Source organism: Cyprinus carpio, chromosome B10, assembly GCF_018340385.1.
Source record: "Cyprinus carpio isolate SPL01 chromosome B10, ASM1834038v1, whole genome shotgun sequence".
NCBI lineage: Eukaryota > Metazoa > Chordata > Actinopteri > Cypriniformes > Cyprinidae > Cyprinus > Cyprinus carpio.
Genome location: NC_056606.1, coordinates 771,543 through 792,911, shown reverse-complemented (window position 1 = coordinate 792,911; position 21,369 = coordinate 771,543). Strand labels below are relative to the sequence as shown.

At 40.4% G+C, this 21,369-nt stretch overlaps 1 protein-coding gene across 1 annotated transcript in view; it reads right to left on the bottom strand.

Moving 5' to 3' along the window:
- The window catches only part of LOC109079301 (fibrillin-2-like), a 140,049-nt gene that overhangs the window by 105,076 nt on the left and 13,604 nt on the right, over positions 1–21,369 (bottom strand). The window contains exons 18-32 of the mRNA XM_042731953.1: positions 19,144–19,269; positions 18,743–18,868; positions 18,115–18,234; positions 17,775–17,912; positions 16,339–16,389; positions 16,106–16,231; positions 14,689–14,916; positions 14,449–14,574; positions 14,069–14,197; positions 5,895–6,020; positions 5,570–5,695; positions 5,165–5,287; positions 4,862–4,987; positions 4,034–4,159; positions 3,767–3,889 (exon numbers count right to left, since the gene is read on the bottom strand). Coding sequence (XP_042587887.1) covers positions 3,767–3,889; positions 4,034–4,159; positions 4,862–4,987; positions 5,165–5,287; positions 5,570–5,695; positions 5,895–6,020; positions 14,069–14,197; positions 14,449–14,574; positions 14,689–14,916; positions 16,106–16,231; positions 16,339–16,389; positions 17,775–17,912; positions 18,115–18,234; positions 18,743–18,868; positions 19,144–19,269 — 1,920 coding nt within the window. The remainder of the gene's footprint in view (positions 1–3,766; positions 3,890–4,033; positions 4,160–4,861; positions 4,988–5,164; positions 5,288–5,569; positions 5,696–5,894; positions 6,021–14,068; positions 14,198–14,448; positions 14,575–14,688; positions 14,917–16,105; positions 16,232–16,338; positions 16,390–17,774; positions 17,913–18,114; positions 18,235–18,742; positions 18,869–19,143; positions 19,270–21,369) is intronic.

Sequence of the window (21,369 nt, the reverse complement as noted above, 5' to 3'; positions counted from 1 at the left end):
GTCAGAGGGTCACTGCAGTCACCCGGATCCAGTATGTATTCAGCCCAGATGGTGGATCAGCACCTAGAAAGGACCTCTACAGCCCTGAAAGACAGCGGAGACCAGGACTAGAGCCCCAGAGACAGATCCCCTGTAAAGACCTTGTCTCAGACGACCACCGGGACAAGACCACAGGAAACAGATGATTCTTCTGCACAATCTGACTTTGCTGCAGCCTGGAATTGAACTGCTGGTTTCGTCTGGTCAGAGGAGAACTGGCCCCCCGACTGAGCCTGGTTTCTCCCAATGTTTTTTTCTCCATTCTATCACTGATGGAGTTTTGGTTCCTTGCAGCTGTCACCTCTGGCTTGCTTAGTTGGGGACACTTCATTTACAGCGATATCGTTGACTTGATTGCAAATTATTGCACAGATACTATTTAAACTGAACTGAGCTGCATGATGACATCACTGAATTCAATGATGAACTGCCTTTAATTGTCATTTTGCATTATTGACACACTGTTTTTCTAATTAATGTTTTTCAGTTGCTTTGACGCAATCTTTTTTGTTTAAAGGCTATATAAATAAAGGTGACTTGACTTGACCACCATGGCACCGCGGCACACAAGACACGGCTCTCCTTGAGCGCTGGGTCACAGCGGCAGGCCTCCAGCCTTTTACTGTGGCTCTTCCAGCTGCAGTGTCGTATGCAGCCAGGCCTCCAGCTCTTGTAGAAGATGCTAGCGCGAGGCTGTCTCAGCTAGCGGCACAAGCCGTGTTGCAGATACATTTTTAAGTAAAGTCACTAAAAGGCAGGTTGTTGATGAAAGTTGTTAAATGACGTTGTGACATAAAAGGATGTTGATGTAATTTTGTAACCATGTCGCAAACGGCGTAGAATACGCAAATTACTACGTTTTTTTTATTTTTTTTATTAATTTTCACTACCATTTTTACCTATTTTAAATTACATTTCACTCAGATAAATGGATGAAAAAGATTGATTTTTGAGAAAATAAGTTCAACTATGTACCTAAATGATTAACGATTATAGGCACAAACTAACAACTAAGGAAACAATTAATATTGAACAAGTGCAACTAGCAACCTAATTCACATTTGACGTATTACTAGGCATCTCTCTTAAAGTCTCTAGCTGATGTGGCGCATGGCTAGCTTTTCAATACTTTGGCTGCCTCCGCATGCAGCACAGGCCCACACATCTGTCTTTTTTCCTCCAGCTACTAATAACCCCTTTTTTCTTTTTCAGTGGCCTCCAGCTTCCGTAGCAGCATCAGCGTGAGGCTGCCAACGCGCACAACACAGAGAATATCTCTCTTTCTTTTCCTCCATTTTTCTCTTACGCTTCTCTGTTTCCCACCTCAAGTGCCAGAGGATGATCTTAAGCATGAGGCTGCCTCCCATGACAATTGCGGCCCCTGCTCCTCTCCCTCACAGCTCTCTACTTCATTTAAAATCACAGTATTCTCTTTTTATAGCAACATCACTGTCCGTTCCACCAAATGCTGTGGCCTCAGAGCCACCTCCAGTGGTTCACAACATCCGAGCACAAATCCTGGCAGGTACAGACATAGACCCCTTATCTAATGCAGTCACTAATGATTGATTGGGTAACAGAGTTATCTGTGGATTATTCTGTTGATTAATCGGATAATTAAAATTTATATTTATGCTAGGAAAAATAGGCCTAATCAAACAATAGCCTTTAAAATTACCTAAAATACATATATAATAGTAATGAGGCCATAATAATTGGTTCAAATAAAGTATAATAAAGTATCAAAAGCAAGTAACAATATGGTTCTTCTGAATAAAACTTAGCATAATGTATTATAAACAAAATAATGTACATATGCATTATATCAAAAGCCTACAAAGGGCACCAACGGACCGACAATAGTTTCTGCATGTCACTGTGCAATCTAATCCTTGTTTGGCTAAACATTTAATTCAAATGTACACTTAATCTTTAATATTTGGACATACAACAGAAATGGTACTGCAAAAATTATTGAATGTGGACATCAAAAGTTGCCATTTTTCTGAGTTTTTCATTATGTTCAGCCATTTCACTGAAATAATCTGTTCAGCTTTCCCCTATAGACGGCGTGAATTAAACAAGGGTTTATGATCAGCCCTTTCGATGCCCCGCCTTCTCAGTTTTGCACTAGGAAAATTCTGTGTAAGAAACACCTAATCGATCTGTCAGCTCCGCATAACTCTCAGTTTTCAAGCATAATCACCTCGATTGCTCTTGATGAAATCTTTTTCTCAATAGTAGGACACTGATCATGCAATCAATATAAAAAATGTAAAAAAAAAATCATGGGTCTTGGCTGGCAAAAGTCGACAAAAAAAACTTGGCTGTCAAAAGTCGACATCACCTCACTTATCTCCCGTCAGATGCTGCAATAGCCTCCCGGTCACACAAACCTTGCCTTCCGTCTACCGGTGAGGCTTACCCGTCTGACACCACAGTTATTGAATTCCCGTCAGACGCTGCAAGCCCGGCCCGGAAATCTAACTTTTCCATCCTATAGTCAACAAAGCTTACCCATCTGATGCCGTGAATCTTGATCTCCCGTCGGATGCTGCGAGAGCCTCCCGGTTGAGCAAACCTTGCCTTTTCTGTCCGACTACCGGCAAAGCTTAACCGTTGGTACCGCGGGTATTGAACTCCCTTCAAATGCTGCACGAGCCCTTCCGGTCAAGCAAATCTGGGCTTTTCCATCCGACTACCGGGGAAGCTAACCCATCCTTGCAATGAGTATTGCAATGAGTATTGAGCTCCTAATTAATGTTGTTCAGTTGCTTTGATGCAATCTTTTTTGTTTAAAGTGCTATATAAATAAAGGTGACTTGACTTGACTTGACTCCCGTTGGATGCCGGCGAGAGCCTCTGCCCACTGATTAGCAGGGGCCTGTTAGCCAGTAGGGCCGTACGCCTACACCCCGTGTCTCTACCTAGTCGAGGCAACTTGGGCCCTCCTGGTAGGGCTATACAATCACGCTGCTCCTCCCCATCGGCCAGTAGGGCTCACCCGTTCCAATGCTGTGAGCTCCCGTTGGATGCTGGCGAGAGCCTCCCGGCTACATAACTTTACCTTTTCCATTCTACGGTCGGCGAGGCTTACCTGTCCGATGCCATGAGTATTGAGCTCCCGTCGGATGCCGGCGAGAGCCTCCCGGCCACACAACCTTAACTTTTCCTTTCTATGGCCAACGAGGCTTACCTGTCCGATGCCATGAGTATTGAGCTCCTGTTGGATGATGGTTACCTTTCCATCTTGTGTTCGGAGAGGCTTACCCGTTCGATGCCGTGAGTATTGAGCTCCAGTCGGATGTCGGAGAGTGTCTCCCGACCACATAACTTTACCTTTCTGTTTGACGGTTGGCGAGGCTCAGCCGTCCGACGCCATGAGTCTTGACCTCCTGCCGTATGCTGTCCAAGCCCTCTCAGCTAGCCTCACATCTTTTCCCCCCACCTGTCGAGGCTTACCAGTTCAATGTTCTGAGTCTGATACCCCATCGGATGCTGCAAGAGCCCTCCCGGTCGGGTTTTCCTTTTCTCTCTCCCAGCTCGGCGAGGCTTACCCATCTGATGCAGAGTCTTGATCTCTCGTCATATGTCGGCTAGAGTACTCCCAGTTGGGCTTCTATATTTGCCGGTTGGGCTTCTATACTATTGAATCTTTCTGCCTCCACCCACAGAAAAACATCACAATGTTTACTAACAGAAAAAGGCTCTATATGATAATACTCACCAGTGCATCTGACTCCATCACCAGACCATCCGTTGCTGCAGGAGCAGCGGTAGTGTCCCGGTGTGTTGACACAGGTGGCGTGTGTGTCACAGTGGTGAGTGTTCATCTCACACTCATTAACATCTGGATCAGAGCAGAAGAGATTACACTACAGACCAATACAAACACCACTAACAACTATTACAGACTGTGGAGTATTGACATAACAGTACAGGTACAGTATGGTAGTATTCAAGATACCAAGTATGAAATAGGATCAGGTCTCACCGATGCAGCCAGAGGTTCCTTTCTTCACGGCATAACCCATCTCACAATGACAGATGAAGGAGCCCTTGGTGTTCTCACACTCCCCAAACAAACAGATGTTGGTGTTGAGTTCACACTCATTCACATCTGCAAACATCAAACAAAGGCCCCACACCAACAGACTAAATCAAAATCATATTGTCAGATAACTGTATGATTGAAGACAGACCCAGTACAGAAAGACTTGATACATCTGGTAAGATATTCATCACATCCTTGTGACACTGACTTTTAAAACCCAGGTAGAATTAACACAAATGTTGTCTTATTTTTTTATTATTTGTTTTATTCAGTGGTGGCCAAAATGATCAGAACGCTAGTATTTCCAGCAGCTAAAAATGGTTTGAAGTCAGTTATTTCTATCTTTTGCTGTAGTGTGTCAGTAGGAAATATCAGTTCACATTTCCAAACATTCATTTTGCTATTAATTGTAATAATGCAGTAAGATTTTTGTGCTCCACACAGAGAAATGATCTGATCATCATCAGTCTGAGCTCCTGAGAAACTCTGCTCAAGTGCACCAAGGGCAAAAGCTGCTTTAAACACAAAGGATGCTCACACCAAATGTTGATTTCATTTAGTTAATAGAAGTTAATTGATAAAGAAAATCTACTTATATCATTATTTTTGACAGCATACTAATTTTACAGCATTTTTACACAAGTGCCTAAAACTTTACAAAGCACTGTAGCTTTGCAGGAAGGTTTCTTGAAGGTGTGTAGGTGTAAGCTGAATTATATAAAATAGAACAAACAAACAAACAAAGTTTCTTAAAAAAAAAAAAAATACCGATACATGTCCTCATGTCTGCTGAAGTCATGAATCCTTCATGGCACAGACAGTGATATGCTCCAGGGACATTAGTGCACTGACCACCTTCACAGATGTTAACATCCTCTTCACATTCATTCACATCTGAAGAGACACAGAGAGAAACAGAAGAATTATTGTATGTCTGTGTGCAACTGGACATACTGTTTGTTCCTCAGTGTTCAATAAAACTGTGCGTTTGTATGTTTGGAATGGAATGGCTGCTGTGTTAAATGGCCTCTGTAGATCAGCAGAAGGTCAGCAGCTGTTTCTCAGGTTCACCTGCACATGTCTGCTGGTCTGGCGTCAGAGCGTAACCCTGACCGCAGCTGCAGGAGTAACTCCCCTCTGAGTTACTACAGTACAGCTCACATCCTCCATTCTCTATCGTACACTCATCTACATCTGAGGAACATCAAAACGGATCATAAATCACATTTTAAAATATATTCACATATTAAATTGCAATAATATTTCACAATAATACAGTCAGTTTTTTTAGTAGTGTAAATGTACTGTATACCCACTTTGTGTTTATATACTCCTCTTTTCATTAATCTACCTATCCATTCACACATGAAAATGGGAGGGCAGAGTGGGAGAAACTGAGTAAATGAACAGATCAAATGGAGAGTTAAAGGTGATTAAAGGTGATCGTCTAAAGCTACTCTAATGCAGAACTCTGACCTGTGCAGTCTTTCCTATCTGGTGTGGTCTGATAACCAGGGGCGCAGGAGCACTGGTACGTCCCAAGCACATTCACACACCGGCCATTAGGACACAATGTGCTGCTCAACTCGCACTCATTCACATCTGCAGAAAAACCGTAAGATCCATCAGATCCATGAGAGTAATCAGACAAACCAAGAAAAAAAAAATCACTATAGTTAAAGGGCTTCTAACAGTTCAAGAAGTGGTCCATGTGTGATAACCAACGTAATGGAGTTGAGAAGTTCTAAATATTTTTGTAGATGATGAAAAAACAAGAGTGAGGTATGATTTTGGTTCTCACCTTCACAGGCACTGCCGTCCACAGACAGCTGATGACCAGGGGGACACACACACTTGTAGCTGCCATCAGTGTTTTCACAGATGCCTCCATTACACAGCGAGACATTTCGTTCACACTCATCAATATCTACAGCATTACACACACACACACACACCACAATGATGGATACTCTCATAATCACGGAACTCAAGGCAAAGGAATTACTCATGACAATTCCTCCACCCTGTCTAATGCAACTCTAAGGACTAGGGTTACCCTTGACTAAAGATTTATATAAACGCTTATATTAATAAACCATATAATTCATAATAATGAACCTTTAATTGCCTATAGACTATCAGCGCTCAAGCACAAGCGTAAAGCTTGCCACAGCGCACTGCAGAAGTAACTATTATTAATGCATCAGGGAAAAACAGCAAGAAGACTGCCTTAACATTATAATAATTCAGTGATGAACTAGTATTTTTTTGTATTTTCAGCTGCAGTGATGAAGTTGATGACACGGACTCATCATCTCCACAGTGGACCTGGACGTTTCATACGGATTACACAATCTGAAAATACTTGTATTCCATTTGAATTGGCTCATTTGAAAGTAGACATTCACTTTCTGTGGATATATTTTTAATGCCTGTGAGACAAACACAGATTTTTTTTTTTTATGTGCTCAAGTTCATAGAGACCTACACAGCAGAAAGTGCACCCTGTTTGCTTTCATTATTTTACAAAATCACAACGTTTTGTTGTTATTGTGAGTGCACAAAAATGAAAGTATACCTTCTACAGATTTGAAAAATGTATTACTCTTATCTGTATGAGCAAACATGCCAGAGTATTTTAAGTTAAATGCAAATGACTGCACTGGCACCTCCAAGTTATCTGTCATGCTCACACATCCTTAAGAAACCTTAGGAAACCAACAGTATGCTTTGCGATGCATAGCATGCAGACTAGGCTGCTACACACACTGATCAGGCACATTAAACCCATTGACAGGTTACGTGAATAACATTATGGTTATATCATTACAATTGCACCTATCAATGGGGCAGCAAGTTTTGTTTTTAGTTTAGTTTATTTTTCTTGAAATTGATACTTACATTTAATTTTGGCTGTTCATTTCTTTTAGCAGTATGTTTGTTCCCTGGGAATTGAACCCACAACCTTTTGCACTGCTAACGCAATGCTCTACCACTGAGCCAAAGGAACATTTTAACAGTCACAAGTTAACAGTCTATTCTTGTATTTCATGTGTTGGAAATGGAGAAAATGGGCTCACAAAAATTCTGAGTGACTTTGACAAGTACCAAAATAGTTATGCTAGACAACTGGGTCAGAGCATCTCCCGGTATGCAGTGTTTAGTACCAACCAAAAGTGGTGCAAGGAACGACAGCCGGTGAACCGGTGTCAGGGTCATAGGCGGCCAAGTCTCAATGATGCATAATCTAGCTGTTCCGATCACACAAAAGAGCTGTTGTAGCACAAAGCATGATACTTTGAACTTAATGCTGGCCATGATAGAAAGGTGCATGGCAGACCAGCCGGAAGGCCCTTGATGTGCTCAGTACATAATGTTTTCTTTTAGATCAGGTGAAAGGCTGGGTTTACTTGGAGAAAAGATGGCAGCTGGATGCACTATGGGAAGAAGAAAGGCCGGCGGAGGCAGTGTTATGTTCTGTCCATTGTTCTGCTGGGAAAACTTGGATCCTGGCATTCATGTGGAAGTCGTTTTGACATATACCAGCTCCCTGCAGACTGCTGCAGACCACATACACACCTCCACGGCAATGGTGTTCCCAAAAGTCAGTGGCCTATTTAAGCAGGACAATCATGCTGACACACTGCAAAAAGTTTTCGGTAATGGTTTGTGGAACATGACAAAGAGTTCAAGGTCTTGCCTTGGCCTCCAAATTCCCCAGATCTCACTTTAATTGAGAGTCTATTGGCGCTTTTCCACTGCATGGTACGGTACGGCTTGTTACGGTTCACTTTTGGGGGGGTTTCCACTGGGTACAGTAACTGGTACCTGGTACTTTTTTTAGTACCACCTCGGCTGAGGTTCCAAGTGAACCGTACTGTTACCAAAACGTTACGTGTAAGCTCTGCTGATCACGGATTGGCCGGAGATAATCGTCACTACCTGCATCACTGAACTTGCGACACAATCACAAAAGAACCGCTAGATTTAAATCAGCACAGCCAGCAAAGGATTGAATGCAACTGCTCTGAACAAGCGCACCTTTTTTAACAACCAAGAAGTTTTGTTGTCTGTTGCGGAAGTACAGACGTTCCTCTCATTGATTGCAGAGGAACAAATCCAGTCGAGTCGTACCACCAGTGGAAAAAGCGCCATATGAGATGTGCTGGACCAGTGAGATGCTATCCATGGAGGCTCCTCCTCACAACTCCCAGGACTTAAAGATACCACAGGTAGGGCCGTACGCAGGTTTTTATAAATACCAGGTCCCTAAATGGATATTTTTAGGGGGGTTCGGGGGGCATCCCCCCCCAAAAAAAATAGATTTTTCTGACCTACATGTGTGCATTTTAAGATGTTTTAAGTCTCATAAATGGGATAACAATACAGGTATAAAAGCAAGTCAGAAGGCAGTAGTAGCATTAATAATTTTTCAAGATAACAGATTCTTAAACATAAGAATCAGATTAAATGTTGAAATGAATGATCCACGCTACAAACTGGAAATAGAGAAGATTTGGGAGAGTCACGTGACATGCTCATGAACCTAGTCTCACTTCAGTAGAGCTCCATACATCTGGCCCTTTTTTGCAGATTTTTTTCATTTTATTTTAAGTTTTATTTATTAATAATATTTTCCCAGATGGCACACATTCGGAAAGAGCAGGAGTTGTCTCCATCGGCTTCTCCGATTAAGAAGAAATCCAAGCCACCGACCACGGGCGATATGGTGGACAAGATGGCGAACACTGTTGCACACTTTGATATGGAAGCAGATTAGTCTCAAATATAATTCACGCAAAAAACACGATTCACACATACGTAGACAATTTCACATGCATGAAACCTAATTCACGTACACACAAAAAAAATTCACGTGCGTGAAAAAAAATATATATTCTCAAAAAGCAATTCACATGCGCAAAATAAAATAATATATTCATAAAATACATTTTCACAAATGCAAAACACAATTCGTAGATATACAACTGTGCACAAAAACCTTTGAATGTTTAAAATGTACGAGTGTCTGAATGTACAAATCGTCATTTACTACGAATCCATTCGGATTTGTGTGTGTGTGTTTTTGAGACTTTCCTGGCAGAGCTCTCTTCCCACGTGGGTCTGTCGTACTCTTTAGCCAATCAGATGCGAGCTTACCATTCAACCAATCATATCATAAGCCACTGAGAGTGCATTCAAGGAGAGTAGTTTTGCACGTTCAGATGAAGTCACAATAATGGCAGAAGCTTCCTTTGTTTGAGTCTGCGCGTCAGAAACGGAAGTGCTAAAAATCGCTAAAAATGGGCTTCACTTGTCTCAGTTGAGTTCCAATTGGGTCGCTGTGTCCATTTCTTTTACTGTCTATGGGATTACTGATGTAAAGGCTTAATTTCCGTTCTAATTAATCCATATTGCGCAAAAGGTGCTCAGAATCGTGCTCCTTGAATGCACTCTCAGTGGCTTATGATATGATTGGTTGAATGGTAAGCTCGCATCTGATTGGCTAAAGAGTACGACAGACCCACGGGGGAAGAGAGCTCTGCCAGGAAAGTCTCAAAAACACACACACACAAATCCGAGTGGATTCGTAGTAAATGACGATTTGTACATTCAGACACTCGTACATTTTAAACATTCAAATGTTTTTGTGCACAGTTGTATATCTACGAATTGTGTTTTGCATTTGTGAAATGTATTTTATGAATATATAATTTTATTTTGTGCATGTGAATTGCTTTTTGTGAATATATTTTTTTTTTCACACATGTGATTTTTTTTGTGTGTACGTGAATTAGGTTTCACGCATGTGTGAATCGTGTTTTTTGCGTGAATTATATTTGAGACTAATCTGCTTCCATACTTTGAGGACATTTTAAGAACTGAGTTGATGGTGATGCGGAACGAGTTCGCTTCTCACATATCAGTTGTTCAGTCACTATGTTCTAAACTGGATCTTCCTACAGGGGAGATGAGGGAACAAAAGAAAGTTGTCGCAGATCACAATAGGCGAGTAACCGCGCTCGAGCAACAGGCAGTGGACTTATAGGATCGCAATAGGCGCAGTAATCTGCGTCTCGTTGGTTTGCCTGAAGGTTCCGAAAAGGACAACCCAGTGGTCTTTTTGAAAAGAACACTACCGACGTGGCTACCGTCTCTGGCGAGCAAAGAGATTGAAGTGGAACAAGCGCATCGTATATACACAAGGTTTGCCTCAGATCATGTTAAACCACAGGTTTTCCTCTTTGAACTGTTGCAGTACACAGACAGGGAGCTCATTTTGCGGGACACCAGACTTCACACCCCGGTGAAAACATCCGACAGAGCAATGCTGTCTTTCTTTCCAGATTTTTCTCCAGTCATAGCAAAAAGAAGAAGTGCATTTGCCCCAGATAGGAAGGAAATGAGAGAGGCTGGCATCCAGAATTTTCTTCTTTATTTTGCAACACTGAAGGTCATTCTCAATCAAGGTGAACCTAAACTGCTACACTACCCAGAAGAAGCAAGAGATTTTCTCAGATCCAACAACTCTCAGTGAACTTCAGTTGGACATTTGCTGTCTAATCGGAGAAGAGATGCTCTGAATGGTTAGGTGACTGTGTCTTTCACTGTTGACTTTAATGTTCACTTCTCAATTCATAGTTACTAGAAGCTTGCATTGTGCATACAGTATCGCTTACTAATTATGGTGTTGTGTGCTCTGGTTTCTGTCAGTTTATAGACTTTCTCAGATTCATTACCTTTTATTGCTTCTTTTTGCATGTTATTTTTATATATTTTATTTTTCTTTCTTTCTCCTTTTTTTATTTTTTATACATATTAGACATGTGCTGGTATTCGGTAATGTGATATATCACGGTAATGAATATGCACAATATTGTTATCGTGGGCACTTCTAAATACTGTGAATAATTATATATTACAAATTATTCAGAATTTGGAATGCATTTTAAAAATACTTTTTCCATCAACTTGTCAAAATGCACAACACCGCTGTATGCTGCTTGAAAGACGCGTGTGCCGCTCTGATAATAGGTGCGTTCGACTTGAAGCATGGCTACAGACGGCGATCAACGAGAGCAGCCGCTTGCAGGTAGGGGCAGAGTTGAAAACAAAAACGTCAAGCCGGACATCTTCTGCTCCCATTAGTGACACTCACGTGGTGTTTGAATACTTTATCACAGGTGAAGTGAATTAAATGCAATATTTGTAAAATAACGTCAAGCCGGACATCAGACGCTTTTATTTTTCAAGACGACATAATTATTTATCAGTGCTATATATGATATCGTGCTGACTCAAATATTTGTAAAATCCATAGACGTTTTATAAAGAAGTTATTTTTAAGTTTTTTATGATCACGTGATTTTGTACATTATTGGGACTGAGAAGGTTCAAATAAACCCGAAACACACGTGATCGTTGTCATGTGGTGAATCTCGCCAATTGTGAAACAGCTGTGTCGTCATCAGCGCTCTGCAGTAGCTCCGGAGAAACTGCAGCGGCTGAGTCAGCTGGTTACTCTCGAAACACTCTCGTGGTACTTTGATGACACATGTGACAGTCATGTGGCATTGGCGCTGTCTCAAGTCGGACAAAATTATGAACCGACATGCACTGCTTCAAGTCAGACTGCGATCGGTTTGTGCAGTGCTGAATGAAGTCGAACGCACCTATTGGTTGGTTTTGACTTCATGCAGCGCTGTGCAGGCCGATCGGCGGCTGACTTGAAGCAGTGCATGTCAGTTAAAAATTTGGTCTGACTTGAGATGGCACCGACGCCACATCACTGTCACGTGTGGCATCAAAGTACTGAAGAGTGTTTCGAGAGCAGCCGGCTGACTCAGCCGCCGCAGTTTCTCCGGAGCGACTGTTTCACGATCGGCCAGATTCACCGCATGACAACGATCACAAGTGATTCTAACATCTTCAATTCCAATACTGCTCACAAATCTGTGTTTTTAGAACGGTAAAAGCTTTTTTACTCTAGTCGCAATGTTATATTGAGTCATGTTTATCAAAAAAACGCTGATTAAAGCATATATAGCCCCACTTTATAGGTATTTAAATAGTATGTTTATGTTGAACTTTATTCTTCAACAGATGTCACTGTATCAAGCAGTAAACGTGTTTCTGTTGCTCATGAAAATGTTTCTGAAATGTCTGTGCATTTGACAAATACTGCATGTAAAGTATTGGGGAAAAGTAAAGGGTCGTGGCCTAATTGTTAGAGAGTTTGACTCCTAACTCTAAGGTGGTGGGTTCGAGTCTCGGGCCGGCAATACCACGACTGAGGCACCGAAGGCACCGAACCCCCAACTGCTCCCCGGGCGCCGCAGCATAAGTGATACCCACTGCTCCAGGTGTGTGTCCACAGTGCGTGTATGTTCACGATGTGTGTGTGTGTGTGTGTGTGTGTGTGTGTGTGTGTGTGTGTGTGTGCACTTTGGATGGGTTAAATGCAAAGCACAAATTCTGAGTATGGGTCACCATACTTGGCTGTATGTCACTTCACTTTTACTTTCACTGTCAGTTGATGTACACTGTAAGATGACACTCAACTCTATCTTTCATTCCATCCTGATGATCCGATGGTAGCTGCTCGCATCTCACCTTGTCTAACAGACATTTCTTGCTGGATGAAGGACCATCACCTTCAACTCAACCTTGCCAAGACAGAACTGCTTGTGGTTCCAGCTAACCCATCGTTTCATCACAATTTCACCATCCAGTTAGGAACATCAACCATAACTCCTTCAAAATCAGTCAGAAGTTATGATTTGGAGTTATGATTGATGATCAGCTAACTTTCTCAGACCACATTGCTAAAACTGTCCGGTCCTGCAGATTTGCTTTATTCAACATTAAGAAGATCAGGCCCTTTCTTTCAGAACATGCTGCACAACTCCTTGTTCAAGCTCTTGTTCTGTCCAGGATGGACTATTGCAACGCTCTCTTGGCAGGTCTTCCAGCCAGTTCTATTAAACCTTTACAATTAATCCAGAACGCGGCAGCAAGATTAATTTTTAATGAGCCAAAAAGAATGCATGTCACATCTCTATTTATCAATTTGCACTGGCTACCAATAGCTGCTCGCATAAAATTCAAGGCATTGATGTTTGCATACAAAACCAGCACTGGCTCTGCACCCCTTTACCTAAATTCATTACTTCAGACTTATGTGCCTCTAGAAGCTTGCATTCTGCAAGTGAACGTCGCTTGATTGTTCATCCCAAAAAAGCACAAAGTCACTTTTACAGACTTTTAAATTAAATTAAAAATCCTCCTGGTGGAATGACCTGCCCAACTCAATCCCAGCAGCTGAGTCCTTAGCCATCTTCAAGAATCGGCTTAAAACACATCTCTTACATCTTTATTTGACCTTCTAACTCTAGCACTCTCTATTCTAATTCTATTCTTAAAAAAAAAATGTATCTTCTGAACCTTTTTTTTTTTTTTTTTTTTCTTTTCTTTTATTATACAATTAACAAAAGCAAAAAAAGGCCTCTAACACTAGCTTGCTCTATTCTTTTTCTATTCTATCTGTTTTCTTTTTATTTATTATATTATTTAAAAGCCCTTGCTACGTGTACTGCGTTAAGCTAACTGAGACTTGTTATAGCACTTATATATCATTGCTCTTTTGTTAGTTTTGATTGTAAAGTCACTTTGGATAAAAGCATCTGCTAAATGACTAAATGTAAATGTAAAATGTAAATCAATATTTCATGTCTAATTATTTACTTATGTGGCAAGTAGCCATGTAAAAAGTGGGATAATGTACATCCAGCCGGTTGTTCTCTCAGAATAAACCCCGAAAGGGTGATCAGGACCCCGACTCGAAGCTCTGCTTCTTTTTATTTGAGGAATAGGATAAAGCTTTACATATCTTATCTTGAGCCGTTTAATGTATTAATATATCAATTAAATAATCTAAAGTAAAGAGTATATTAATATCAATGAAGTGTCACTCACCCATGCAGTTCTTCATCATCATAAATCCACTCTCATAGCCAGGAAAACAGTCACACTGAAAACTGCCCAGAGTGTTCACACACGTGCCATGACCACAGACATCAGGAGAGATCACACACTCTTCAATATCTGTGAAAAGTCACATGCAGAGAAACACATTAAATTCTTTATCATTTTCAGTTAAATGTATGAAGAGAAACTCAAAGGGCAGCACAAACATTCATCTGAAAATGATGAAAAGCACAAACATTCATCTGAAAATGATGAAAGAGGCAGTCATTTAAATACAACTGTTTAATTTAAATACATTGTTACCGTTTACTATGAAGATGATCGGAAGATGATTCGCTATTACTATCTTCACAGACACTCAGAATCACCTGTGCAGTTCTGCTCATTGGTATCCAGTGCAAACCCACTGTCACAACGACATCTGAAGCTTCCAATGGTGTTCCGGCATTTTCCATGAATACAGATGCTTTGGAAAACTTTACACTCATTGACATCTGACAAAGAGAAGATTGCATAAACTTCATTAAATTAACATATGGCACACATGAACTTCATGAGAGCTGATCCAGTGGAATTAAAACTCTCCAGAGCAGCAGTTTTTATAGGACCTTTATAGACAGCTCTGCCAGTAAGCACGTCTCCTTTGTTGGCGAAGCCTGGTCCTCTCGGGCACAGAGCTTCAAATGGGCTTGTGCCAGGCTCAGGGCACAGTTCACAATCTCTACCCCAGGCCAAACCCACCGTACAGCAGCACACGTCCATACGAAAACGTCCTGGCACTGGCTGCAAACACACGTCTTCATCGTAGGTGAGGAAACAGAGCTCCGAACGAACATCTGGGGAACAATAGACAAAGAAAGAACATTTCCTTCCAATACTTTGCATCACTTGGTGCTTAAATGGTACAGAACAACCTCAGCAACTGATGCTTTCCAACATAGTGCTCAGCATCATTCCTTTCTAACTTTAACATGTCTGAAATTATTGCTACAGCAGTGCTGATGTCAAAATAGAGTTATTGGAGTGGAGGTTACTACACCTTAAATGTTTGTACCTCACAAGATCAGCATGATTTCCAAAGAGCCAGAAAACATGTTTCAGTGCATTCAAGCCAAAGAAGAGCTCACGCAAATGAACTGACAAATCATCAGGGCTACAAACACATAGAGCAATTAGCAACATTAACCACTCGAAAGGGAACATCTCAGATGACATACTGTATGTAACCTGGTTCCCTGAGAAGGGAACGAGATGTTGCGTCACCTTGCCATACCTCATCTGCCTTCGTACAGTTAGAAACTGTGTAATGCATATCTTCTCACGTTATACTGTATAACATAAATTACATGCAGAACAGTGAACAGTAAGATTTTTTATGTTTTTAAAGAAGTCTTCTGCTCACCAAACCTGCATTGTTTTGATCCAAAGTACAGAAAAAAAAAAAAAAAAAAAAAAAAGTAAAAATGTGCAATATTTTTACAATTTAAAATAGCTGTTTTCTGTTTGAATATCTGTTAAAATGTTTTTTTATTTCTGTGATCAAATCTGAATTTTCAGCATAATTTCTCCAGTCTTCAGTGTCACATGATCTTCAGAAATCATTCTAATGTGATGATTTGCTGCATAACATGATATGTTTTCATGCTTGTTTTCTCAACATTGCATATCTAATCTACAATTTAACTATTATTTGAATTGTCACTCAGTGAGTCATTTAATCATGTATTATACGTATTTGGAAGGCTTTACACAGTATAATGTTAAATGCAATTTTCGTATTTTTTTCTATTTCTAAATCATTATGGCACAAAATAATCCAACCTATGTGATAAACAAGTTAGGTTCAACGATAATCTAAAAAATAATCAAACAAATCACAATACATTGTCTATAATATGTAATCTAATAGACAACACACAATCTTTGCCATGTAATTTGTAATAAGTGACAGACTACAAATGGTAAGTATCTAGCAGTGATTATGTGCTGAAGTCTGATTTAGTGATTGTGGCTGTGGTGACTCACCCACACAGACACGTCCAGAGACATCCAGCGTGAGACTCTCTGGACACTGGCATTTAAATGATCCTCTAGTGTTCACACAGTGTCCATTATGACACACTCCAGGAAACACCTCACATTCGTTTACATCTACACACACACAGAGGGAGGTGTGTAATTAACCTGGTGAACTCAAGTCGAAATCAGAGGATTTACAGTTTATGGGCCAGTCACTTCAATATGAGACAATATGTCACCTTCACACGAAGCCCCTCTCGGCCGAGCAAATCCTCGTTCACATACAGGGTCTGTGTACATAAATCATAGCTGAAATATTATTTGAGTCTATAACCAAAACACGACATCAAACAAAATGGATATCAAAATCTTTTTTTTTTTAATAAATATCAAAATATTTTTAAGCATACAATATAATAAACTTAACACGCTGGGGTTGAATAAAAGTGTAAACAAAATAACTGGCTCTTTCTGCAAATACTTCTGTATACACTTCTTAAGCCCTTAGGAAACAAAACATGATAAATAGAGCAACCAATGAAACGACAAGATCTGACCAAGAACAGCTAAGAATGAGGGCTAAAAATACACAGAGAAACACTAAGGACTAAACAAGGGCACTAAGTAGACGCAGGTGAGAAACATGAAGGCAAATTAGAAACCATGGAAACAGATGAACAAACAGAAATACTGACAGGAAATCCTTCTTTACTATTAATTATAGTACAAAATAAACATGAATGAACATTAGAAGGTATGCTGAAAGAAACAGTCAGTGTTTTAACCACACAAAGATGTCAATAAAACAGTTGGTTAACAATGTCACATAGCATTAGATTTTACCTCAGGAAAGACAATTGTCCACAGCTCATTAGTTTGCTAGAGAAATGAACCACAGAAGAGCCTTTCGCTAAATATATGCACCAGTTGAGTCCTCTGCACAATCTGACTTTGCTGCAGCCTGGATTTGAACTGCTGGTTTCGTCTGGTCAGAGGAGAACTGGCCCCCCGACTGAGCCTGTTTTCTCCCAATGTTTTTTCTCCATTCTGTCACCGATGGAGTTTTGGTTCCTTGCTGCTGTTGCCTCTGGCTTGCTTAGTTGGGGACACTTCATTTATGATTGCACAGATACTATTTAAATTGAACTGAGCTGCATGATGACATCACTGAATTCAATGATGAACTGCCTTTAACTGTCATTTTGCATTATTGACACTGTTTTCCTAATTAATGTTGTTCAGTTGCTTTGACACAATCTGTTTTGTATAAAGCGCTATATAAATAAAGGTGACTTGACTTGACTATTATCCCATATGTTCATCATGTTTTATTGTTCCTGTTAGTGATTAAGTCTTAATTATTTAATGTATGTTTAAACAATTCTGTCATGAAAACAAGTTATGACAGCCAGCCACTGTGTAAATGGTTCCCTACACCGATCACAGCCTTAGCTGAGATATTTTATTATCCTTAAAACAATTTAATTATAATTTAATTTATTTCATGACAGGGCCACAATAAACCACTGTTTAATACATTTTATGCATCTTTTTTGCTGTGATTTCAAAACCGAGGTAACTACCAAAACATTTGTGTGTACTGTTCCACCCCTAGTAGTGTATAGTACTCTACAGCAGCAGTAAATACTGTGAGCGAGCAGCAGTGTTTTCATACCAATCTGACACGGTTCACACGGGCTTCCCCAGGCTGCTCCCAGCGTGCCACAGCACTGAGACCTCAGCGTAGCTCTGTTAATGTTCACTTCACAGCGGCCGTCCTGCAGGGTTAACCAGCACGAGCCCTTCACACTGTCTGTGGAAACACAACCGGAACTCAACCACAAAAACAGACACAGTAGGCAGTGCTTTTAACAGACAGAAATACATAAAAAATAGTTTTTTCTAATAATTTTTTCTAATAATTTTTTCTAACTGTAAGTTTTTTCTAATTATTTTCCAGCATAAGTGTGAATTATGAAATTAAAACCATAAGATGTGTGTGATTTAACATTTACCAACACATAAAAGTCCAGTGGAGTCCAGTTTACTTCCTATTGGGCACTCACAGGAGAAAGAGCCCGCACTGTTCTTACAGACTCCATTAACACAGGGGCTGCTCGCACATTCATTCACATCTGCAGAACACAACACTCAGTGCTCGTGTCATCTGACTCCCGCACAAACGTTCGGGATCATTAGAATCTTCAATGGTCTCTTCTGCTCACCAAGTAATGTTCTTGAGCAGCAGATCATCATATTAGAATGATTTCTGAAGATCATGTGACAATGAAGACTGGAGTAATGATGCTGAAAATTCAGCTGTGCATCACAGAAATAAATTATTCACATAGAAAACAGCTATTTGAAACTGTAATACTATTTCACAATATTTTACTGTTTTTACTATAATTTTGATAAAAAAAAATGCAGCCTTGGTGAGCAGAAGCGACTTCATTCAACAACATTAAAACAACCTTTACAAAACACTGCACTGATCAGCAGACAGGTTAGGGGATGTCAGGCCTGTCTCCTTCTGGTGCAACACTGTAAACACCTGCTTCTGGAATATACAGCACATTTCCACATCGATGCTGAAGGGAAAAAGGGAACTGAAGGGCCATGTAAGTGTCTGTGATAACTGACCGTCACACGTCTCTGTGTGGTGTCTGAAGGTGAATCCTGCCGGGCAGGTGCAGCTGTAGCTCCCAGGCACGTTCCGGCACAGACCATTATCACAGAGGAGACGGTTCACTACACATTCATCTACATCTGCAAACACAGGACACTGGGACTTATGCAATCCACATCATGCATCTAAAAGTTCATGAACTGTTGCATTTTTTTTACAATGTACTAGGCACAATGTTCTTTGAGGAAACAAAAAATAAATAAAAATACTACCTTCAACAGATATTTTCCACAGATGTTAAATTACAACCAATATACTGTATTTACAGAAGAATGGCTGCTGCACACACACTGTCAAAGCTCTGATTGTTAGTAGTCTGAGAACTCATATTAAATCATATTAAAGGTCAACTGACCCAGACACTTTCTGCCAGTCTGGTCACTTTCATAGCCGCTGTTACAAACGCAGCGGAAACTTCCTCTGAGATTCTCACACACTCCATTAGAGCAGATATCAGGATCCAGAGCACACTCATTAATGTCTGTCTCAAAAGAAAACACAAAATATCATGAAGAAATATTACTTTGCAAGTGTAATCTTGTAATTAGACGTGCAGGTATTCAGTAATGCGGTATATCACGGTAATGAATATGCATCATATTGTTATCGTGGGCACTTCTAAATACAGTGAATAATTATATATTACAAATTATTCCAAATTTGGAATGCATTTTAAGAATACTATTCCCATCAACTGGTCAAAATGTACAACACCGCTGTATGCTGCTTGAAAGACACGTGTGCGCTCTGATGTAAACAAGCACGCATGAGAAGCACATGGGGGCACACGTGAGAGACGTGCTGAATGAAAGCACATTCATTCTCTGACAGCAGATGGCGCTAAACTGCAGAAAATGTAGCCGTTTCCCTGGACACCCCATAAATAAAGCAGCTGTGCTACTTTCTAAAACATATTTAAATAATTTTAACTAGCCATTTAGATTTGTGGATTTGCTGTGGTTTTAATCACAGCGCCAAATACTTAAATATTTAGACTTAATAGGCTATTTATTTTCAAGCTTTTTGGACTACAACATACCCTAGATATTGTTTTAACGTGTTTTGATTCTTTATTTGTTCATTCACACTTTACATTAGGGCTTCATTAGTTAACATTAGTTAATTCATTAGTTAACATAAACTGCAAATGAAAATTTTTCTGAACATTCATTAATCTTAGGTATTCCAATGCACCCCAAACAATCACCTGACTTTAACTGTAATTAAACTGTATCATCACAACCCCAGAATACTCATTCACTTAGCAGGCCACAGAGCTTGGCTCCCCAAAGCCGATACCACTAATGCCAAGTCTTGCCTATCCATCAAGAATCCGGTGAGGCTTCTGGGAAGGTGCCATTACTTCATTATAAGCCACATTCAATTGCAGAAGCAGCCCTAGGATTTTAGACTCTCTTTCCGAAGCTACGTTGGATTCTTACTAACAACCACAGACTCCGTTACGTTCTTCACCTATTCGAAGACTTCAAATCGTTGCACCTTCATCTGCACCACCATAATTAGGATTTTCACTGAACTGCCTTCCATTATCAGAGTAAAAAACCTCAGAGCCTCACACTTTATCTGAGCTAGACAGATGTATTAAGTGTCAGCTACAAGGACTTCTAGGCCACCTTAACAATGCCATCCAGATAATTCCTCAAGGGAAATCCTTTGCGTCAAACAATCTGTCAAAAGCAGCAACCATCCCTTCTCATACGACAGAGTCACATTAGTTAATCATGCAATGGAAATGTGCCTCCCGCAACAACACCTCTCATCATGGAACAACATTTCTTTTCCATAATGTCTATATCTTTCATCCCGGCTGCATCCAACTATACACTGATGCAACACCCTTAATAGACTTCAGCAGTTAATATGGTGGCTGCTGGGTTGATTCCGAACAGCCTCCAGAGTTCAGTTCCCACAAACCACAGTCAAGAGGGGTCTCTACAGAATTATGAAATATATCCCATAGTCATAGCAGCCATCCTTTGGGGGTTGAATGGTCCGAATCTACTCATCTGCTCAGACTATGCAGCATAGTCGAAACTGTAAACAAGGGATGATCATGTTTGGCAGTTATGCAATTCATGCATAGGCTCTCTTAATCTCTGCTCAACAACAATTCCTTCTCCAAGCAACTCATATACCAGGACTCCACAATCTCGTAGCCGACTCTTCGTTTCATTTCCCATTTCCAGAAATTTAGACTTTGCTCCAGAATAAACATGCATCCCACTCCGATCTCACCACAGATCAGACACCAAACATGCTTCTCAAGAAGCCATTCTTAATTGCCTTGCTCCAAGCATGATTTCCAGAATACCTTACCGGCTGGAACTGTCTCAAAGCTTCCTTTCCCATCAACTGACCCGCCGTCCATTCACAACTTAATATTTTACACTCATTCCTTCCTAAGAACCACGTTCGTTTCTAAACCTACTTGTCAGGGATCAACTACTCCTATGAATAACCACTGGCTATGATTGCCCAGCTTTCTCTCATTCTCACACATTTGCACTAATAAAGGCTTACGAAAACAAGAACCTGCATTAACCATTGAACGCCTGAACTA